Source organism: Sebastes umbrosus, chromosome 20 (assembly GCF_015220745.1).
Source record: "Sebastes umbrosus isolate fSebUmb1 chromosome 20, fSebUmb1.pri, whole genome shotgun sequence".
In the NCBI taxonomy this organism is placed as follows: Eukaryota; Metazoa; Chordata; class Actinopteri; order Perciformes; family Sebastidae; genus Sebastes; species Sebastes umbrosus.
The window spans coordinates 19,955,243-19,973,407 of NC_051288.1; the positions used below are offsets into that span (position 1 = coordinate 19,955,243).

An 18,165-nucleotide genomic window follows, 5' to 3' on the forward strand; every position below is an offset into this window, starting at 1 on the left:
CTGGGCACGAGGCGAAAAAAAAAAAAAAAAAGTAGAAAAAAAGTTATAGCATAGTATGTAAAAAAAAAGTAGAAAAAAAGTTATAGCATAGTATGTAAAAAAAAAGTAGAAAAAAAGTCATAGTATAATGTAAAAAAAAGTCATATTATAGTATGTCGAAAAAAGGTCGAGAATAAAATCTTAGTATAGTATGTCGAAAAAAGTGGAAAAAAAGTCATAGTATGTAAAAAAAAAAAAAAAGTAGAAAAAAGGTCATAGTATAGTATGTCGATAAAAGTAGAAAAAAAGTCATAGTATAGTATTTTAAAAAAAAGTCATAGTATAGTATGTAAAAAAAAAGTAGAAAAAAAGTCATAGTATAGTATGTCGAAAAAAGTAGAAAAAAAGTCATAGTATAATGTAAAAAAAAGTCATATTATAGTATGTCGAAAAAAGGTCGAGAATAAAATCTTAGTATAGTATGTCGAAAAAAGTGGAAAAAAAGTCATAGTATGTAAAAAAAAAAAAAAAGTAGAAAAAAGGTCATAGTATAGTATGTCGATAAAAGTAGAAAAAAAGTCATAGTATAGTATTTTAAAAAAAAGTCATAGTATAGTATGTAAAAAAAAAGTAGAAAAAAAGTCATAGTATAGTATGTCGAAAAAAGTAGAAAAAAAGTCATAGTATAATGTAAAAAAAAGTCATATTATAGTATGTCGAAAAAAAAGTCATAGTATAGTACGTCGATAAAAGTAGAAAAAAAGTCATAGCATAGTATTTTAAAAAAAAGTCATAGTATAGTATGTAAAAAAAAAAGTAGAAAAAAAGTCATAGCATAGTATGTAAAAAAAAAAGTAGAAAAAAAGTCATAGTATAGTATGTAAAAAAAAAGTAGAAAAAAAGTCATAGTATAATGTAAAAAAAAGTCATATTATAGTATGTCGAAAAAAGGTCGAGAATAAAATCTTAGTATAGTATGTCGAAAAAAGTGGAAAAAAAGTCATAGTATGTAAAAAAAAAAGTAGAAAAAAGGTCATAGTATAGTACGTCGATAAAAGTAGAAAAAAAGTCATAGTATAGTATTTTAAAAAAAAGTCATAGTATAGTATGTAAAAAAAAAGTAGAAAAAAAGTCATAGTATAGTATGTCGAAAAAAGTAGAAAAAAAGTCATAGTATAGTATTTTAAAAAAAAAGTCATAGTATAGTATGTAAAAAAAAAGTAGAAAAAAAGTCATAGTATAATGTAAAAAAAAGTCATATTATAGTATGTCGAAAAAAAAGTCATAGTATAGTACGTCGATAAAAGTAGAAAAAAAGTCATAGCATAGTATTTTAAAAAAAAGTCATAGTATAGTATGTAAAAAAAAAAGTAGAAAAAAAGTCATAGCATAGTATGTAAAAAAAAAAGTAGAAAAAAAGTCATAGTATAGTATGTAAAAAAAAAGTAGAAAAAAAGTCATAGTATAATGTAAAAAAAAGTCATATTATAGTATGTCGAAAAAAGGTCGAGAATAAAATCTTAGTATAGTATGTCGAAAAAAGTGGAAAAAAAGTCATAGTATGTAAAAAAAAAAGTAGAAAAAAGGTCATAGTATAGTACGTCGATAAAAGTAGAAAAAAAGTCATAGCATAGTATTTTAAAAAAAAGTCATAGTATAGTATGTAAAAAAAAAGTAGAAAAAAAGTCATAGTATAGTATGTCGAAAAAAGTAGAAAAAAAGTCATAGTATAGTATGTAAAAAAAAAGTCATATTATAGTATGTCGAAAAAAAAGGTCATAGTATAGTACGTCGATAAAAGTAGAAAAAAAGTCATAGCATAGTATTTTAAAAAAAAGTCATAGTATAGTATGTAAAAAAAAAGTAGAAAAAAAGTCATAGTATAATGTAAAAAAAAAGTCATATTATAGTATGTCGAAAAAAAAGTCATAGTATAGTACGTCGATAAAAGTAGAAAAAAAGTCATAGCATAGTATTTTAAAAAAAAGTCATAGTATAGTATGTAAAAAAAAAGTAGAAAAAAAGTCATAGTATAGTATGTAAAAAAAAGTAGAAAAAAAGTCATATTATAGTATGTAAAAAAAAGTAGAAAAAAAGTCATAGTATAGTATGTAAAAAAAAAGTAGAAAAAAAGTCATAGTATAGTATGTAAAAAAAAAGTAGAAAAAAAGTCATAGTATAGTATGTCGCTACATTTGGTGTCAGAAGGGGGATCAAATGTAGCGACCCTGGTCAATGAAGCTACGAGGCAGGAACTGGTTTCGCTGGTACTTTATTCCTCAGCTTGAACACCGGTTACTGTGGGCCGTAACCAACGCCAAAAACAACAAACCAACTAGTTTACAGCGTGCTATCTGCATTACCACTCCTTCTCATCTCCCGCTTCTCGTCTCCTGCGCGAGCCCTCCGCGTCACTCCCTCCTCAAGCCTCTGCCAATCACAGGTGGCTATCTTCACAAAACAATGTCAATGCTGCGTTCGCTGACATCATGTAAACCTGACTAACTACAGTAACATAACTTGTAACTTAACAGTGGACCCCACATCACCCAGTCGTTACAGTATGTAAAAAAAAAATCTTAGAATAGTATGTCGAAAAAAGTGGAAAAAAAGTCATAGTATGTAAAAAAAAAAGTAGAGAAAAAGTCATAGTATAGTACGTCGATAAAAGTAGAAAAAAAGCCATAGTATAATGTAAAAAAAAAAGTCATGGTATAATATGTCGAAAAAAAGTCGAGAAAAAATCTTAGTATAGTATGTCAAAAAGAAAAAGTAGAAAAAAAGCCATAGTATAGTATGTCGAAAAAAGTAGAAAAAGTCATAGTATAATGTAAAAAAAAAGTCATATTATAGTATGTAAAAACAAAAGTAGAACAAAAAGTCATAGTATAGTATGTCGAAAAAAGTAGAAAAAAGTCATAGTATAATGTAAAAAAAAAGTCATATTATAGTATGTCGAAAAAAAAGGTCATAGTATAGTATGTAAAAAAAAAATCTTAGAATAGTATGTCGAAAAAAGTGGGAAAAAAGTCATAGTATGTAAAAAAAAAAAAGTAGAGAAAAAGTCATAGTATAGTACGTCGATAAAAGTAGAAAAAAAGCCATAGTATAATGTAAAAAAAAAAGTCATGGTATAATATGTCGAAAAAAAGTCGAGAAAAAATCTTAGTATAGTATGTCAAAAAAAAAAAGTAGAAAATGAGTCATAGTATAGTGTGTCAAAAAACATCTGTTTCATTTCTATCATTGGACTTGGAGAGCAGTTTACAGTCACAGTTGGTCAAAGAGCAGGTCAGAGGTCATGGGGTCATTGTTTGGTAGGACAGTGATTTTTATTTTTTAAAACAATTAGCATAAAACAGAGAAAGTGGCATTAGAAATGAAAAAAAGGGGGAAAGAGGTTACAGAGGGTCTTTAGGGGGAGATAACAGGTCAACAGTAGATGTCACATAGAAGAGGTGAACATCGTCTGAAAGATGGGAACCTGAAGTTTAATTTAAGATGCAGCTCAGCACTGTGTGTTCTTCTAGTTCATAAACCTTGTGCGCCTATTCAAATGTTGAAAGTTTAAAGTGTATAAGTGTTTAGAACATTATGATAGAAGTATATGATGACCATCCTCATGCTCTATTATGTCTCATAAGTTGTTGCAGCAGTGCGAGTGTGTGACGTAGGGGTTTTATCTTAGTGCTCAGCAGCCCGATGCCGCAGTCTTCTGGGTACGAGGCGAAAAAAGAGTGCGAGGATGGTGATGATGATGTCATTGCGTAAAGGACCGTGATGTGTGGCCTTTACCTGTTTGAGCACGCAAACATCTGTTTCATTTCTATCATTGGAGAGCAGTCACAGCTGGTCACAGAGCAGGTCAGAGGTCATGTAGTGGAGTAGAAGTAGAAAGTATCAGAACATGGAAATATTCAAGTAAAGTAGAAGTACCTCAAAATTGTGTTTCAGTACAGTACTTGAGTAAATGTACTTAGTTACTTTCCACCACTGAGTACATGTTATACTGTTGTGTTTTTCTAAGCATTCTTTACTGCTCCTGTTGGAATAAAATAATTGCTGATTATTTAACTGAAAAGTAGTAATGTGTTTTTATACCTTTGATCTCCTTTATGATCAGTTCAGGATTACATGTAACTCCATTTACAGTCCACACACCACATACAACTACATCATCTTTTTATCCACATCCCAGCCCCCTTTCAAGCACACACACTGTACACAGTCACATGTACACACCTTGATATTGATCTTTGCCCAGTCCTGTTGGCTTTTTTAGTTTTCTTTTTATTTCTTTATATATCTTTATGTGGTTTTACTTCATTTTGTTTTACTCATATTTTATTCATATTTCATTTTATTTTATTTGTTATAAGAAGAAAAAACAACGCCAACAACAAAGCAAACACCCTGAGCTATCTACCAGGCTCACGACCTACTACTACTACTCAGTTTGTTGGGTCCAGTCTTAATGGAAATAGGGAACTCTAGTCTACACTCCAGCATGGTAGGTGGAGATAATACACCTTAAAGGCTAGTTGCCACCAGCCACTAAAGAAGAAGAAGAAGAAGAAGTTTGTTGGGTCTGTTAGTCTATTAAGTTATGTTAAAGTCATTATAGCCTGAGTTAAGTTCTGTTTAGTTGACCTCTTTTATGGGAACTTTGCAACATATTTTGTAAATAGTTTGCTTAATTTTTGGGTATATAAAACCCACCTGTGATGCCAGCCAGCTTGACCCCTCACAGTTCCCTTCTTATACTGAAATGATGACAAAAATGAACAAAGGCCTTTAAGATTTGTACTTTTTGCTTGTTGTTTGGTAGGTGTAGGTCCCTAAGCAGCTACCTCATTCGTTTTCGGACCTTGGGAATAGAAGTACACAAAATAGTTCAGATTATTTTATCTTTTTTATAATCAGATTTTGTCCTTTTTAATAACACTTTTCCAGGACTTGCACATGCAGTGTTAACATGAGAAGCAGACAGGCGTTCTGTAAAGGGGAACTTTATTGCATAAATACATTGTTTTAAGAGTGCAGAGTGCTCATCTGTATCTATTCACACAGGTCTCACATCAGCTCAGTATGTAAAATCACAGTAAGACTCAATCACGGTTAGGGATGAAAAGATTAGAAAGCACACAGGAGGCCAGGGGAGATACTTTGTCCTTTTCCATCATTATCATTTAAAAGTAGATTTCAACATGTGTTCCTGGGAGCCTCAACAGTTCTAACAGTGCTTATGTTGTCAGTGTATGTGGTGTAAATGCCATCACGTTTCCACTCATGTGAGGGTGTATTCTTCATGTATGTGTGTGTGTTCATGCGTGTTCACAGGTCGTCTGTCTCTCCGTCGAAGGGGATGTTGTCCATCTCATCCATGTGGATGTGTGAGTTGTCCTCGCTGCAGATCCAGCCGATGGGCGTGCGGTTGAATGAGGGGCGTGAGCGGACGTCGGCCTGCATGCTGGGCAGAGGCTCCGGTTCATCGCCGGCGTCGTTGAACTCTGAGAGCTCGAAGGTCAACGTCTTGGGCACCTTGTCCAAGCCGCCGAATGGCAGCGCCGTCCTGGGGAGAAGAAGAAGAAGAAGAAACAGGAAGTTCAAGGTAACACCAGGACGAGCGTCTCTGGTGCTGTGCAATGCAGCACAACAACACTCTATGTACTGACTTAACTTAACTGTACAATATTCAATTGTATTTATATTGTACATTTGAAGAAATATTCTTATTTAATTCCTGTTTATACTATTCTTACATTTATATTTAACACACTTAATAGATCCAACTTCTCAGCATTTTATTTTTTATTTACTTATTTACACTGTGGTTATATATGTTATGTGTTTGATGCACATATTTGTAGATATTTCTTATATTTGTCATTTCTTATTTTTATTTTATTACTTATTTATTTAATTTTTATTTTTTATTTACTTATTTATACATTTGATGTGTTTGATGCACATATTTGTAGATATTTCTTATATTTGTCATTTCTTATTTTTATTTTATTACACATTTATTTTTCTTATTTTTTTATTTATTATTATTATTATTATTATTATTATTATTATTATTATTATTATTATTTTTATTTTTATTTTTAATTTTTTCACTTACTCATTTGTTTCTATTTTTCTTATATTTCTTTATGATCATATATACAATGCCCCAATTATCCCCGGGGATCAATAAAGTTTTTCTGAATCTGATTCTGTAATATTATTTTCTACAAATTACCAAAAGAAAGTCTGACATGAAGTGATTTTCCGATGTTAAAAAGTGTTTGCTTAGTTACATGGATGATTTACTGAACAAATATTATATTAATGGCATTTTTTTTTTTTTTTTTACAGTGCATTGCTTTTATAGCTACGAACATTACATGAGAACAGCCTGACCTGTTGAAGCTCTTGTACAGAGGCAGGTCTAGGTGCAGCTGGATGGGTCCCGGCATGGAGGACCTCATGGTGGCTGTCAGCTCCTCGTTGCCCTTCATGGCCCGTTCCCATGGCGATATGTAGGTGGGTACATACGCCTTCCTCCTCTTCTCCTTCTCCGTCTCCTCATCTATCACTGAGACACACAGGGGCGGGGAAAAAAAGGGAGATTAAATGCAAAACAGAAAGAAATACTGATAATATAAAAAGTGCCCCCCGTGACCCCACCTTCTTCTCTTGGCATCTCAGGCTTTGGTGGAACGGGGGGAGGACACATCAGCAGGATCTCCAGGTTCTGCTGGATGACAAAAAAAAGGAAGATATAGTCTGATCAGGACACACACACACTCACACCCTTACTCTTCTTCACTCTTACCTTGTTCGCGTTGGTCACGATGAACTTCTCAACTCTCTGCTGCCTCATCCTGAACATCTTGGAGCCCTTGTTCATGTTCAAGGAGAGCTCCTCCAGCATGGTGTCCTTGGGTGTTTTGATCTTGGTGCCCAGGTCGAGCTCAGAGGCCTCGGGGTCTGACTCGTCATCTGACAGGAAGAGGGAGGAGGACAAAACGGAGGGACTGAATATGGAGATGCTGGTGGGTGTATGAAGAGCATCATATCCACATGATACTACACCCTATGGCAACATAATACACTATGAATATAAGATTTCTGTCATTTAAAAAAGTAAAAAAACAACAACATAGGAAGCTGTAATCTCCGCAGGTTGTGAATCCTGCAGAGATGCTAAACGTAATCGCACCATCCCTGCTTCAAGTACCATCCACTATCTAATAAAGGCAGCAATAGTTTTAGAAGCCATTAAACGTGCTATATAATTTAAACTGCCTTGCCTTTGAGGATGAGCACTAAGCTTGAAATGCTTGTGAGATTTACGCCAGAGGGTCGAATTATTCAGTTCTCTTTCCTGAGAATTAAAGCTAAAATTAAAAGTTTAATATAAAAATGCTGTTGTGCAGTGTACTTATTATTTTGTTATTTTCATTGTTTCAAAGTCACCAGAATGCTGGAGAGAAAGTCAATAGCAAATATGCCAATCGGAAAGGTCGGCGGTTCGATTCCCGGCTCCTTCAATCGCTCCCGAAGGCTGTGTGAATGAGTATTTAGATTAGATCCTGATGGGCAGGTTGCATGGTAGCCGCTGCCATCAGTGTATGGATGTGTGTGTGAATGCTGACATGTAGTGATGTAGTGTAAAGCGCTTTGATGACGCACGGCTTTATGACGCACTTATACATAGTCATGTATAGTCAGGCTGTATGACGTACCACTTCAAAACACTCAAACTGTCCCTTTAAAGCCTTGGCGAACATGGTATACACTCTCTGAGCTGTACTCTCTCTTATCAGCTAAACCCATTTGGCAAATTAAAAGGTGGGTTTACCTTCCACTATACATCTGATATTAAATGAGGGGATGTATAAGACTGTAAAGGGTGAGTTTTTTATCCTCTGGCTTTCATATCATCCTTGTTGTGATGAATTAGAGTTGAAACCTGTTGTACGGTGAGTTGTAGGGGTTACTAGGCCAAAGCAATACGGAAGAAAAGGGCACTGGGGAATGTCACGGCACGTTTTCTGGTAGAACTGTTTATGGAGGGAAATCCTTATAACACACTACCTCTCTCTCTCTCTCTCTCTCTCTCTCCACTCTTCTTTTTCAGTGATGGAGAGATCTGATGGATTTTACTGCTCCACAGAGCTCCTCATAAAACACTATTCTCATCCACCACATACACTCTGATATCACTCATAACACCTGGAGTCCAGCCATAAACCAACACACACACGAACACATCTATAAAGCAGGGAGTTGGCATCGCAATGCTGCGGAGAGCTGTTAGCAGTACCTCGTAAATCAGACTTGTGCAAGTGGGTGTGTGTAAGTGTGTGTGTGTGTGTGTGTGTGTGTGTGTGTGTGTGAGAGAGAGAATAATTGAGGCTGCTGAGCAGAGCGAACTCTCCCATGGGGATATTGATTAGAGTGTTAATTCAGAAGAATGTGAAATCGGAGCTGGCTGCTGACTGGGAGGAAATTGGACGGACTGACAGAGGCAGGGGGGGGCGGACAGACGGACATCACACAGGCATGGGACAAATGTCAGAATGACACAGTGGCGGGGGATGATGGATAGATGAGTGGGCATTAACTGGAGCAAAATGAGGGATAAGCAGGGTAAGCTCCTCCTGACTGACTGAAAACAAACTGGTGGAGAGATACAGATGTGGCTGCAGATGTGACAGCAGAAGGAGTGGTCGTGAAAACAGCAAAGGACACAAATGGGGGAAAGACATCAACAGATTGTTGAATGACAGATAGAAGCTTGTGCGCAGACACTGAAAGCCTGCTCTGATTGCAGATTGCATGCTCGGAGGATTGGCAGAGAATTTTGTGGTTGGTAAAATATTATGCAACAAGTAAATGTCAGTTTTGTAACTGATAGAAAACACATCGTTTTAAAACAAGACTAAGCATCTAGAGTGAAGACACTGGTATCATATCAAATTAGAAAACCTAAGAAGTCGTGAAGGAGGCTAAATAACGCTCCAAAGTTGCGCAAAATTTTGTCGCGGAACTGTCATGGCCATTTTCAAAGGGGTCCCTTGACCTCTGACCTCAAGATATGTGAATGAAAATGGGTTCTATGGGTATCCACGAGTCTCCCCTTTACAGACATGCCCACTTTATGATAATCACATGCAGTTTGGGGTCAAGTCATAGTCAAATCAGCACACTGACACACTGACAGCTGTTGTTGCCTGTTGGGCTGCAGTTTGTTATGTTATGATTTGAGCAGTAACCTGTGAGGGTTTCTGGACAATATTTATCATCGTTCTGTGTTGTTAATTGATTTAAAATAATTAGTATATACATACATTTGCATAAAGCAAGCATATTTGCCCACTAACATGTTGATAAGAGTACTAAATACTTGACAAATTTCCCTTTAAGGTACATTTTGAACAGATAAAAAATTTGTGATTAATCGTGATTAAATATTTTAATCGCTTGACAGTCCTAATTATTATATTATATTATATTTGATTATCTATGAATTAATGTATAAGCAGCATTGAGTTAACGAACAAATGCCAAGATGTGAAATATTTGCCCCATTTTAAGTTGCTTTAATTCAGTCGCCTCGGTCTAATATGGTTGGAGCAGAAGCACCGGCTGGTATTTTGTGTTGCCTCCAATGGTGACAGATTTGTGGCGGCTCTGCCATCTGATAATGATCCACATCCCTCCAGGAGATGTCGCATGCATGTTACTGTAGATATTGTGTTACTGCTTGGAACAAGTGTGTGTGTGTGTGTGTGTGTGTGTGTTCTTATTTAATTGTAGTATCATAAGACCACATGCAACGATTTACACCCAGTCAGTTCAGTTTACACACACACATGGACTGTGCAGATAGCAGACACCACAGAGTGAATCTTTCAAATGGATTTGACATTTACTGGACTGGATAATCAGATCACAGGGGAGATAGAGGAAGGTCTTCGAGGAATGAGGATGACCGACGAAATGTTTTCACATGCCTGTGTGTGAATATATGATTGGTATGTTATGTTTGTGTGTGTGTGTTTTACCATTCTGGCTGACGTTGGACAGGTCAGTGATGATCTTCATGGCCTTCTTCCTCTTGTTAGAAGAGACAGGACTGGGGAGAGGCATAGCTAAAGCACAGAACAGAGAAATGATGACTTAATAATATTAATAATGATCATCATTTACCAGTTTTTAGGAAAAGAATTGCAGCTGCTTTACACGGAAAGAAAAATACACCGAAACCTTCCAAAAATAGAGATAGAAATTTCGCAAAAATTCTCAACTCTGGACTAGTCTGCTACTGATAAACCTTCATCCTTGAGTTAAGCATTTTCAAACTACTACTTCCAAGGTCAAAAATTAACTTTCAACTTCACTAGAAATAGAAAAGTTTCAATTAAAGTTTCTATTTATTTAGATTTTAAAATTTAAAGCTGCACTAATTAACATTTTTATATTAATATTGGATCAGTTGACTATGTGTGATTTATGAGGTTTCGCTTCTAGTGAAAAACGCACAGAGAATTATCACCAGTTTCCCCTCAGCTCTACAGAGCGTTCCAGCGTCTAACAACGTATTTTTTGTGTGTTTTCCTATGAATGTCCAGCAACACGTGACACACGTGTCAATTTTTGCTCCAGTCTTTTCAAAATAAAACTACTGAGTTAGGTTTAGGAACAGATCGACTTGGTTAGGTTTTTAGCAAAAAAAAATACTTAGGTTCAGGAAAAGATCACGGTTTGGGTCAAAATAACAATGGAAGTGGCGGAACTTAAGTACAGAAGTTACGTGACAAATAAATCAACATTGACTTCTGGTTTCACACGGGGCACAAATACCGGTCTCCAGGGCAAAAGTCTGGTGTTTTTCAACCTAGCTATCCACCCTGCCCTCCTCCCTACGCGGCGTTTGCCGCTCTTAATACTTCCGGTTCTCAATTACAGGGATTACATACGAATTGATTTTGTGCTGACCAAAATGAAAAAAAGAAAAATTCATGTCCATGTACATGAATCAATATATTAAATTGTGACTATTTCACGAACTGCTGTGCGACTGGGCTGAAATAAACGGACTTGAAATGATCTTAAACTATAAGAGAGACTTAAACAAACATTAAGAATTATTCTCCAAATGCTTAAAAGTATTTGATCTCTCAGGAGTCCAGCACAGAGCATGACTAAATTAGCAGCAATGAAATGTGATACAACAAGTCTTAAACTTTTCCATAAATATTTAATAAAAATGTCTCAATTGATATCCATGATATATTTCTGTATGATGAAGTTGCACATCACGTCCCAAATTCTAGCAAGCTCCAGCAGGAACCTCGCTGGGTTCCCTAATTAACTTACACACACTTTAAACATTGTGTATAGCCCCCCGCATGCCCTTGAGGACACTAATTCCCACTGGCAGCCCGTGTCTCTCTTGACTAACCACTCAAATGGGGGCCGGCAGTGTGTCGCTGTCTATTGCACAGGTTGAATGCAATTATGTGAGGCTGGAGGTGAGTCCCAGTACAAGAGAAAAAGCTGGAGGGTCCGTCTACAGGGAGACAGTTAATGTAATTGCTTTTCATCCGCTGTAATTGAAGCCCATTTCCTAGCCTAGGATTCAGTCCTGTGCGAGCTATTTTTACGTACCCATGTTCTATAGCACTAGGGTGAGTGGGACTGTACATCACTGTGGCCAGACGTTCAGCTGTTATAGTAATAACAATATTATATTACGGTCATCACCCCACACTTTTTTCCACACACAATGAACACAAATTTACAACTGATAACATCCCAGCAAGCAATAGACGTCATTTCAACACCTCGGCTAGATATAGCCCCGATTTAGTGCGGCTATGGTTAAACCACTTTTAATCAAAATGGTCTTGAATCTGGTTACATTTATTTTTTGCCCACGCAGCTCACCAGATGTTTATTCCATCACGTAAGCAAAGTCAACAGTTATTACAAGGTGTTTAGTTTCATTTCTTTGACATGGTCTATGCTCGATTTAGCTCCCAACTGGACCGGCAATTTGTAGCCCACTAAAATAATTTTATTGTAGTTTTTGCCTACGCAGCTTGTGAGATGCTTGATATCCCATCATGTCAATAATGAATATAAAAATGGGGGGAGACGTCATGATTGACAGCTGCTCTGTGTGAAGTAGTTGCGGCGCCAGAGGCTCAGGATATGTAACTTTAACTTTCCACAAACATCATGAGCCTTGGTGCCTTCAAATGGGGTCGTTTTTACCGCGTTCACGAGAAGAGTTCATATGAACGCCCACTTCTTGTGGTATTCAAGACCTCGTAAGTGGAGTTCACGACTCGTGACGTGTTTGTTGACGTTGTCAGAAATGGCGGAGGCCATGGAGGTTCATTTTTCGGTGTTAATTTATTGTAATTTTAGTCGATATTGTTTTTCTTCGTAATTTTGTAATATGTGTGAGGAAAATGTTGATATTCCCAACAACCTAATCTTTTTCCTCTGTCATTATGCCTTTGCCATTTACTGCATTATGTTACCCACTTGGTAGCTTGCTAAATCGTCGAAATCTCAAGATGACAGCTCCCATATCCGGGATATTTTGGCTTAACTTTTGCACAGTGGGAGGAAGACAAGTTTGATGTGCATAAGTACGGGGTTTTTGTTTATTTTACGACACTCTGATGCTGGTTGTACCAAATCTAACCAGTGGATCTGCTGTGCGTAATTGTGGCTTGGCAATGCACAACATCACTCCAGTTAGAGATTACAGATGGAAAAGATACATGCTGCCTTCAGATGGCTGTAAAGAGAGTCACCAGTGTAAAGAAAAGACCTTCAGTATAGTCCTAAGGTGCACCAGAAAGCATGTGTGGATATTTACATATTGAAAAAAAAACTACAAAAAACAGCCGAAACTCGGGTTGGAGCGCATTTACATTTTTTGTGTTGAACCAAAGAAATAGATTGAGAGTAGAACAGACATTGAACTGTTTTCCGTGGTCATTTGACCAGCTCAAAAGAAAATGGCGCTCAGCACTGTGCATTGACCATAGAAATAGAATGAATTCACAGAGGTCACAGGGTTTTTTTTCAATGGCAACGATACACATAAAAATGGCCACCTACCGCTCTGACCATCCTGCTATGCTGATTTAAATGGGAATATCCATTCTACTCTCATTGTATTTCTATGGTTGAACCCAAATCAGCACCTAGCTGCACATACTGTACATATAAACGCACCAGCACACAAACACTCAGATTTGTACTCAATTAGCTTTTCTCTTGTGATTAAAGCTGCAGTAGGCAGATTGGAGCAAATATGATTAAAAAAAAGATATTTTTATAAAACGGTCACTATATACTGAAAATGAGAAAGTTTGTGACCCAGCAGCCATGTTGAGGTAAGTTGAGGAAATACCAATCACCGCCCACCAGCCGGAGCAAACTTTCTCATTTTACAGCTAAACAGTACACTACAAGATGTTTCTGAAAACATTTGAGGTGAGAAATAGGCATTACAGTAACACAAAATTGATTCATATTTGATCAGCGCTGCCTAGTTTGACCGTTTGATCGGAGTTTGCGAGGGATTGACAGCTGCCTCCGTTGAATTAACAGCCAATAGGAACGCTCTCTCTCTGAAATGACCTGTGATTGGCCAAAGTCTCCCGTCACAGGCTAGATTTTTTAAAGCCTGAAACAGAGCCATGAGGAGGTGCAGAAGTCTAGTATTCTCACAGAACACTTCAATTACGATATGCTGAAAGGTTATTGTGGATTTTTTGCCCAATGATGCCAAAAATATTCTTCCTACTGAAGCTTTAATGGGAGCCATGGATTAAAAACTGGAGATTACAGGTGGTTGTTCTGGGAAAAGGCAAGATGGAGGCAAACTGCTGTGCCGATGGCGACAACAGGATCGGCACGAGGGCCTGGGTCTTGTTACCGCCTCTCTAAGTGAAGAGGTGCTCCTGTCCCCCCCCCCCCCCATGACCAGCCTGTTTTAGCTCCTGATAAATCTCGAGGGGACAGCTGGGGAGGAAGGGCATCCGTAAGCACATTCCCAAATACACACATACATCCATACCCGCAGACTAAAAACTCCACTGCGGAGGGCCGCATTCCTCACCTACCACCGTGTTGGGTACAGTAAGAGCTGGTGGACAAAAAATACACTCAAGAAATCTGCAATATAGCTGGTAAACTATGTATGATGTAAAGCCCTTCTTGAGCAAGTTATGTGACTTTTAACTAAACAAACAGTAAAGTATTTAATATGAAGTTGAGCATCTGCTTCTGATTCCCTCATTCATTAATTCATCCAGTTACAGAGGCCTCCACGGGCCTCATGGGGGCTTCTCCTGCAGCCAAAATCTGCCGACCTTGAAGAGGATCCAGAGTTATTTAACAACTCCGTGACCATCAGTGCCTGCTAATCCACAAACACTCAAGGCATGTGTGTTTCTTTGTCGATGCTGTCATGTCTTACCTATAAGACACAGGTATCCACAGGAAGACACAGTTCCCAGAAGGTCCCAGAAAAAGGTGTGGCTCGGAGGAATATAGATTCCCAGGTAGATGTATGTCCTAGAGCTTGTATTGTACTGCCTGCCCTGCTCTTTGCCCCGGAGAGAGTGAAACCCTATCAGCAGGGCTGCTCCAGTGCTGTGGACCTGGCTTCATGGCTGGGAGGAGGGGTGGGTGAATTGAGTAGGGTGTAAAGAGGGAGGTGGGTGTGGTGTTTCAAGTTCTTGTATCAATCAACTTTATCTGTAAAAGAAAATCATAGTACAGCTAATGTGAAAATTTAGAGACGGAGATTAGCTTTGCATGTATACTGTAGCAACACAGTCTCACGGCAGTTTCTGAAATAGTCACAAAATGTAATCCATTTGGTTTGTGTACATAGACACAAATTTCCTTTTTTTTCGTGACACTCAGCACCACTTTCAACATATTTTTTGTGCATTTTCCTACAAATGTCCAGCAACATGTGACACACGTGTCAGTTTCCGCTCCAGTCTTTTCAAAATAAAACTACTTAGTTTAGGAATAGATCAACTTGGTTAGGCTACTACTTAGTTAGGTTTAGGAAAATATCGTGGTTTGGGTTAAAATAACACCTGAATTGGCATAACTAAAGTACGGAAGTTATGTGACAAAAACTACTTAGTTAGGTTTAGGAAAAGATTGTGGTTTGGGTTCAAATAAATCTGGAATTGCTGTAAATTAATTACGGAAGTCACGTGACAAATAAATCAACTTTGACTTCTGGTTTCATACGGGACACAAACACCAGTCACCTGGGTGAAAGTCCTGTGTTTTTTGACCAACCCATCCACTCTGCCCTCCCTCCTACGCGTTGTTCACCGCACTTTATACTTCCTGGTTCACAATTACGTGGTTTACATACAAATTGATTTTGTGCTGACCATCACGAAAAAAAAAAGTGAAATTCGTGTCTATGTACATTACATTTTGTGTCTATATCTGACTGTAGGTAAATTGCGTTTCCAGAATAGCTATTTGAAATGAAGAAATATTCTAACACCTAATCAACACCTTTTGGTCTTCAGCCTAGACTTTAGAACAACCAGAAGAGTTGCGTATATCATAGAGAGCATGCCAAATGTTAAAGGAGACATATCATGCTCATTTTCAGGTTCATACTTGTATTTTGGGTTCCTAAAGGAACATGTTTACCTGCTTTAATGTACAAAAAATACATTATTTTTCTCATACTGTCCGTCTGAATATACCTGTATTCACCTTCTGTCTGAAACGCTCCGTTTTAGCGCCTGTCTCTTTAAGCCCCACTACCGAAAAAGCCCAGTCTGCTCTGATTGGCTTGTGAGAAAATATGGTGCACCTTTGCAAAGGTAGTTCTCAATCTGTGGCAGGTATGTTCTAATGAGCCTGCATGTGACATATAAGGGGAGCCAAATCTGAATGGCTTGTTGGATCACATTATCCAATAAACCAGTTAGAAGGTTTATTACCAAATTAAATTCTAGTAATACTTTATGAAACCAAACAAATCAGTTGATAATTAATTAGAAAACAATAAAGAAACTCCTTTTTGTCCTATATATTAACTCTAAAATAATCGATGCACACAGGAGTGAGAACGACCATTATTTATTTGTCCATTTTCTGACCTGCGCCTAACCCCTGACCCTTGACCCCAAACACTCGACTCTGTTGGCCCAGAAACATGGTGAGAGGACGGAGGAAAGAGCCTCTTTGGCCGAGCGGCGGGCGGAGACAGGGTGTACGAGGTAGCGTTTCCCCTCCGCTCTCAATCACATTGTAAAAAAGCCATCAGAATTAAGAGTTTAGCACCGGGCCAAATAGCTGGAGATTAACAGCTCCAAAAATAGGTGGAATGGTGTGTGTGTGTGTGAGAGGGGCATTAAAAGAGAAGAGTAGAGAGACCGAAAGAGGGAGAGCTGTAGAACTAATTTGGTAATTTGGCCAAGAGTTGAAAGAGCCACTTCAGTCATCACTATAAGTGCAGTTACAGCTTTTTATGTATATATACAATCCATCGACCTAGTTTGTAGAAAAATGAATCTGCTGCACGCTGGAGTTGGGTTCGTGTGTGACGGAGTGTTGTACCTTCCACTAGCACAGCAGCTAAGCTTACCAGCGGACCTGAACAGGACTAAAGTTAGCGGCTAAAGTTAGCCCCCGTCTGTCACCTGATCCCAGTCAGGGGTCAGAGGTTAGATCCCTTTCTGTGGCCGTGATTGGGTTTCACGGCTCCAAGGCCATCAGGTGGCTGTTATTAAACTGCTCTGAGACGGAGGCAGACAATCCTGCTAGGACATTTACAACTGTAATGATCACATAGTGAATCTGAAATAGAAGAATTAGAAAAGGGATGAATGTAGAATAAGATGATGGCTGAATTGTAAACTGATTTTGAATTGATTATTTATATATATGTATATGTGTTTTTGTATGTGTATGTACTGTGGGTGCGTATATGTATATATGTATGCAGTATGTACAGCATATATGTATATTATAATAAAAATAGATTTATTTATTTTTTATTCCTTTTCATTTTTTAAATTTTTTTACTTGTGTATATTCTTTTTATTTTATTTTTATGTTTTTTTATTTGTTTTGTGTATGTATGTTTTTCCTGTATCTATGTTGGCTTATTATATATTAATATTATGTTTGTTATGTTTCTTTGTACCGAGAATGTTGTTATTAGGGATGTTTGTGAATGTTTGTTCCAAACCAATAAATATAGTATTGAAAAAAAGAAAGAGAAGGGATGCATGTATTCAAGGGGAGACACTACAGGTGAATAAGTAAAAATGTAGATAACTAATAGATAACACCATGAAACTTCCCCAGTTGATTACTCACATTAAGACAATTATTTTTTGTACTACAAGTTTTCTGAAATTGTATGTTTAAATATGCAAATGAGTCATTATCTTATTAAAAATGTGCTAATTTGCATACATTTCCAGAACAGAAATCTGAACATGGATAATGCCAAAATTATTGTTTCATTTCGTTGACATATTAGAGTCAAAGGTTTTTACAAAGGGGATTTTTGATATCTCTTTTTATCACTCCACAAATCAGAAAATACTGTCAACAGCCATAAAAAAAAATCAATTTTTGCCATGTTTTTAGGAATAAAATGTTGTATAAATCAGGCTATGAATGATATATGAACAAACCGCCCTGTAAAAACCTTCAGAATATAGATGGGAATGAAACTGGAAGGTTTGGTGGATTTAAGTGCTGCTGAAGTGGAGATTTCTGGCTCAGAATATGAGAAAACAGCTTTTAAAGATATATATTGTAAAATTCCATACATGCAAGACACTACAGGTGAATAGGGTAAAAAGAATAACAGCCCTACTAAATAATAGTAGGGCTGTCAAAGTTAACGCGATATTTACCCGTTAACGTAAATTCGTTTTAACGCCACTTATTCGCTAAAGCACACTGACACACTGACAGCTGTTGTTGCCTGTTGGGCTGCAGTTTGTCGCGTTATGATTTGAGCATATTTTTATGCTAAATGCAGTACCTGTGAGGGATTCTGGACAATATTTGTTGTTTTGTGTTGTTTATTGATTTCCAATAATAAATATATACATATATTTGCATAAAGCAGCATATTTGCCCACTAACATGTTG

At 37.1% G+C, this 18,165-nt stretch overlaps 1 protein-coding gene across 2 annotated transcripts; it reads right to left on the bottom strand.

Moving 5' to 3' along the window:
* Positions 1–4,972: 4,972 nt before the first annotated feature.
* Positions 4,973–14,653, bottom strand: myoz1b (myozenin 1b). Of its 2 annotated transcripts, none has more exons than XM_037756009.1 (6): positions 14,483–14,653; positions 10,041–10,127; positions 6,803–6,969; positions 6,655–6,721; positions 6,388–6,562; positions 4,973–5,551 (listed from the first exon to the last, which is right to left on the bottom strand). In XM_037756009.1, exons 2-6 carry the CDS (start codon positions 10,123–10,125, stop codon positions 5,314–5,316), a joined length of 732 nt encoding a protein of 243 aa, XP_037611937.1. In that variant the 5' UTR covers positions 10,126–10,127; positions 14,483–14,653; the 3' UTR covers positions 4,973–5,313. The 2 variants fall into 2 exon arrangements, with proteins under 2 accessions (XP_037611937.1, XP_037611936.1); XM_037756008.1 differs by having other exon boundaries at positions 6,655–6,724; positions 14,483–14,652.
* Positions 14,654–18,165: the final 3,512 nt, after the last annotated feature.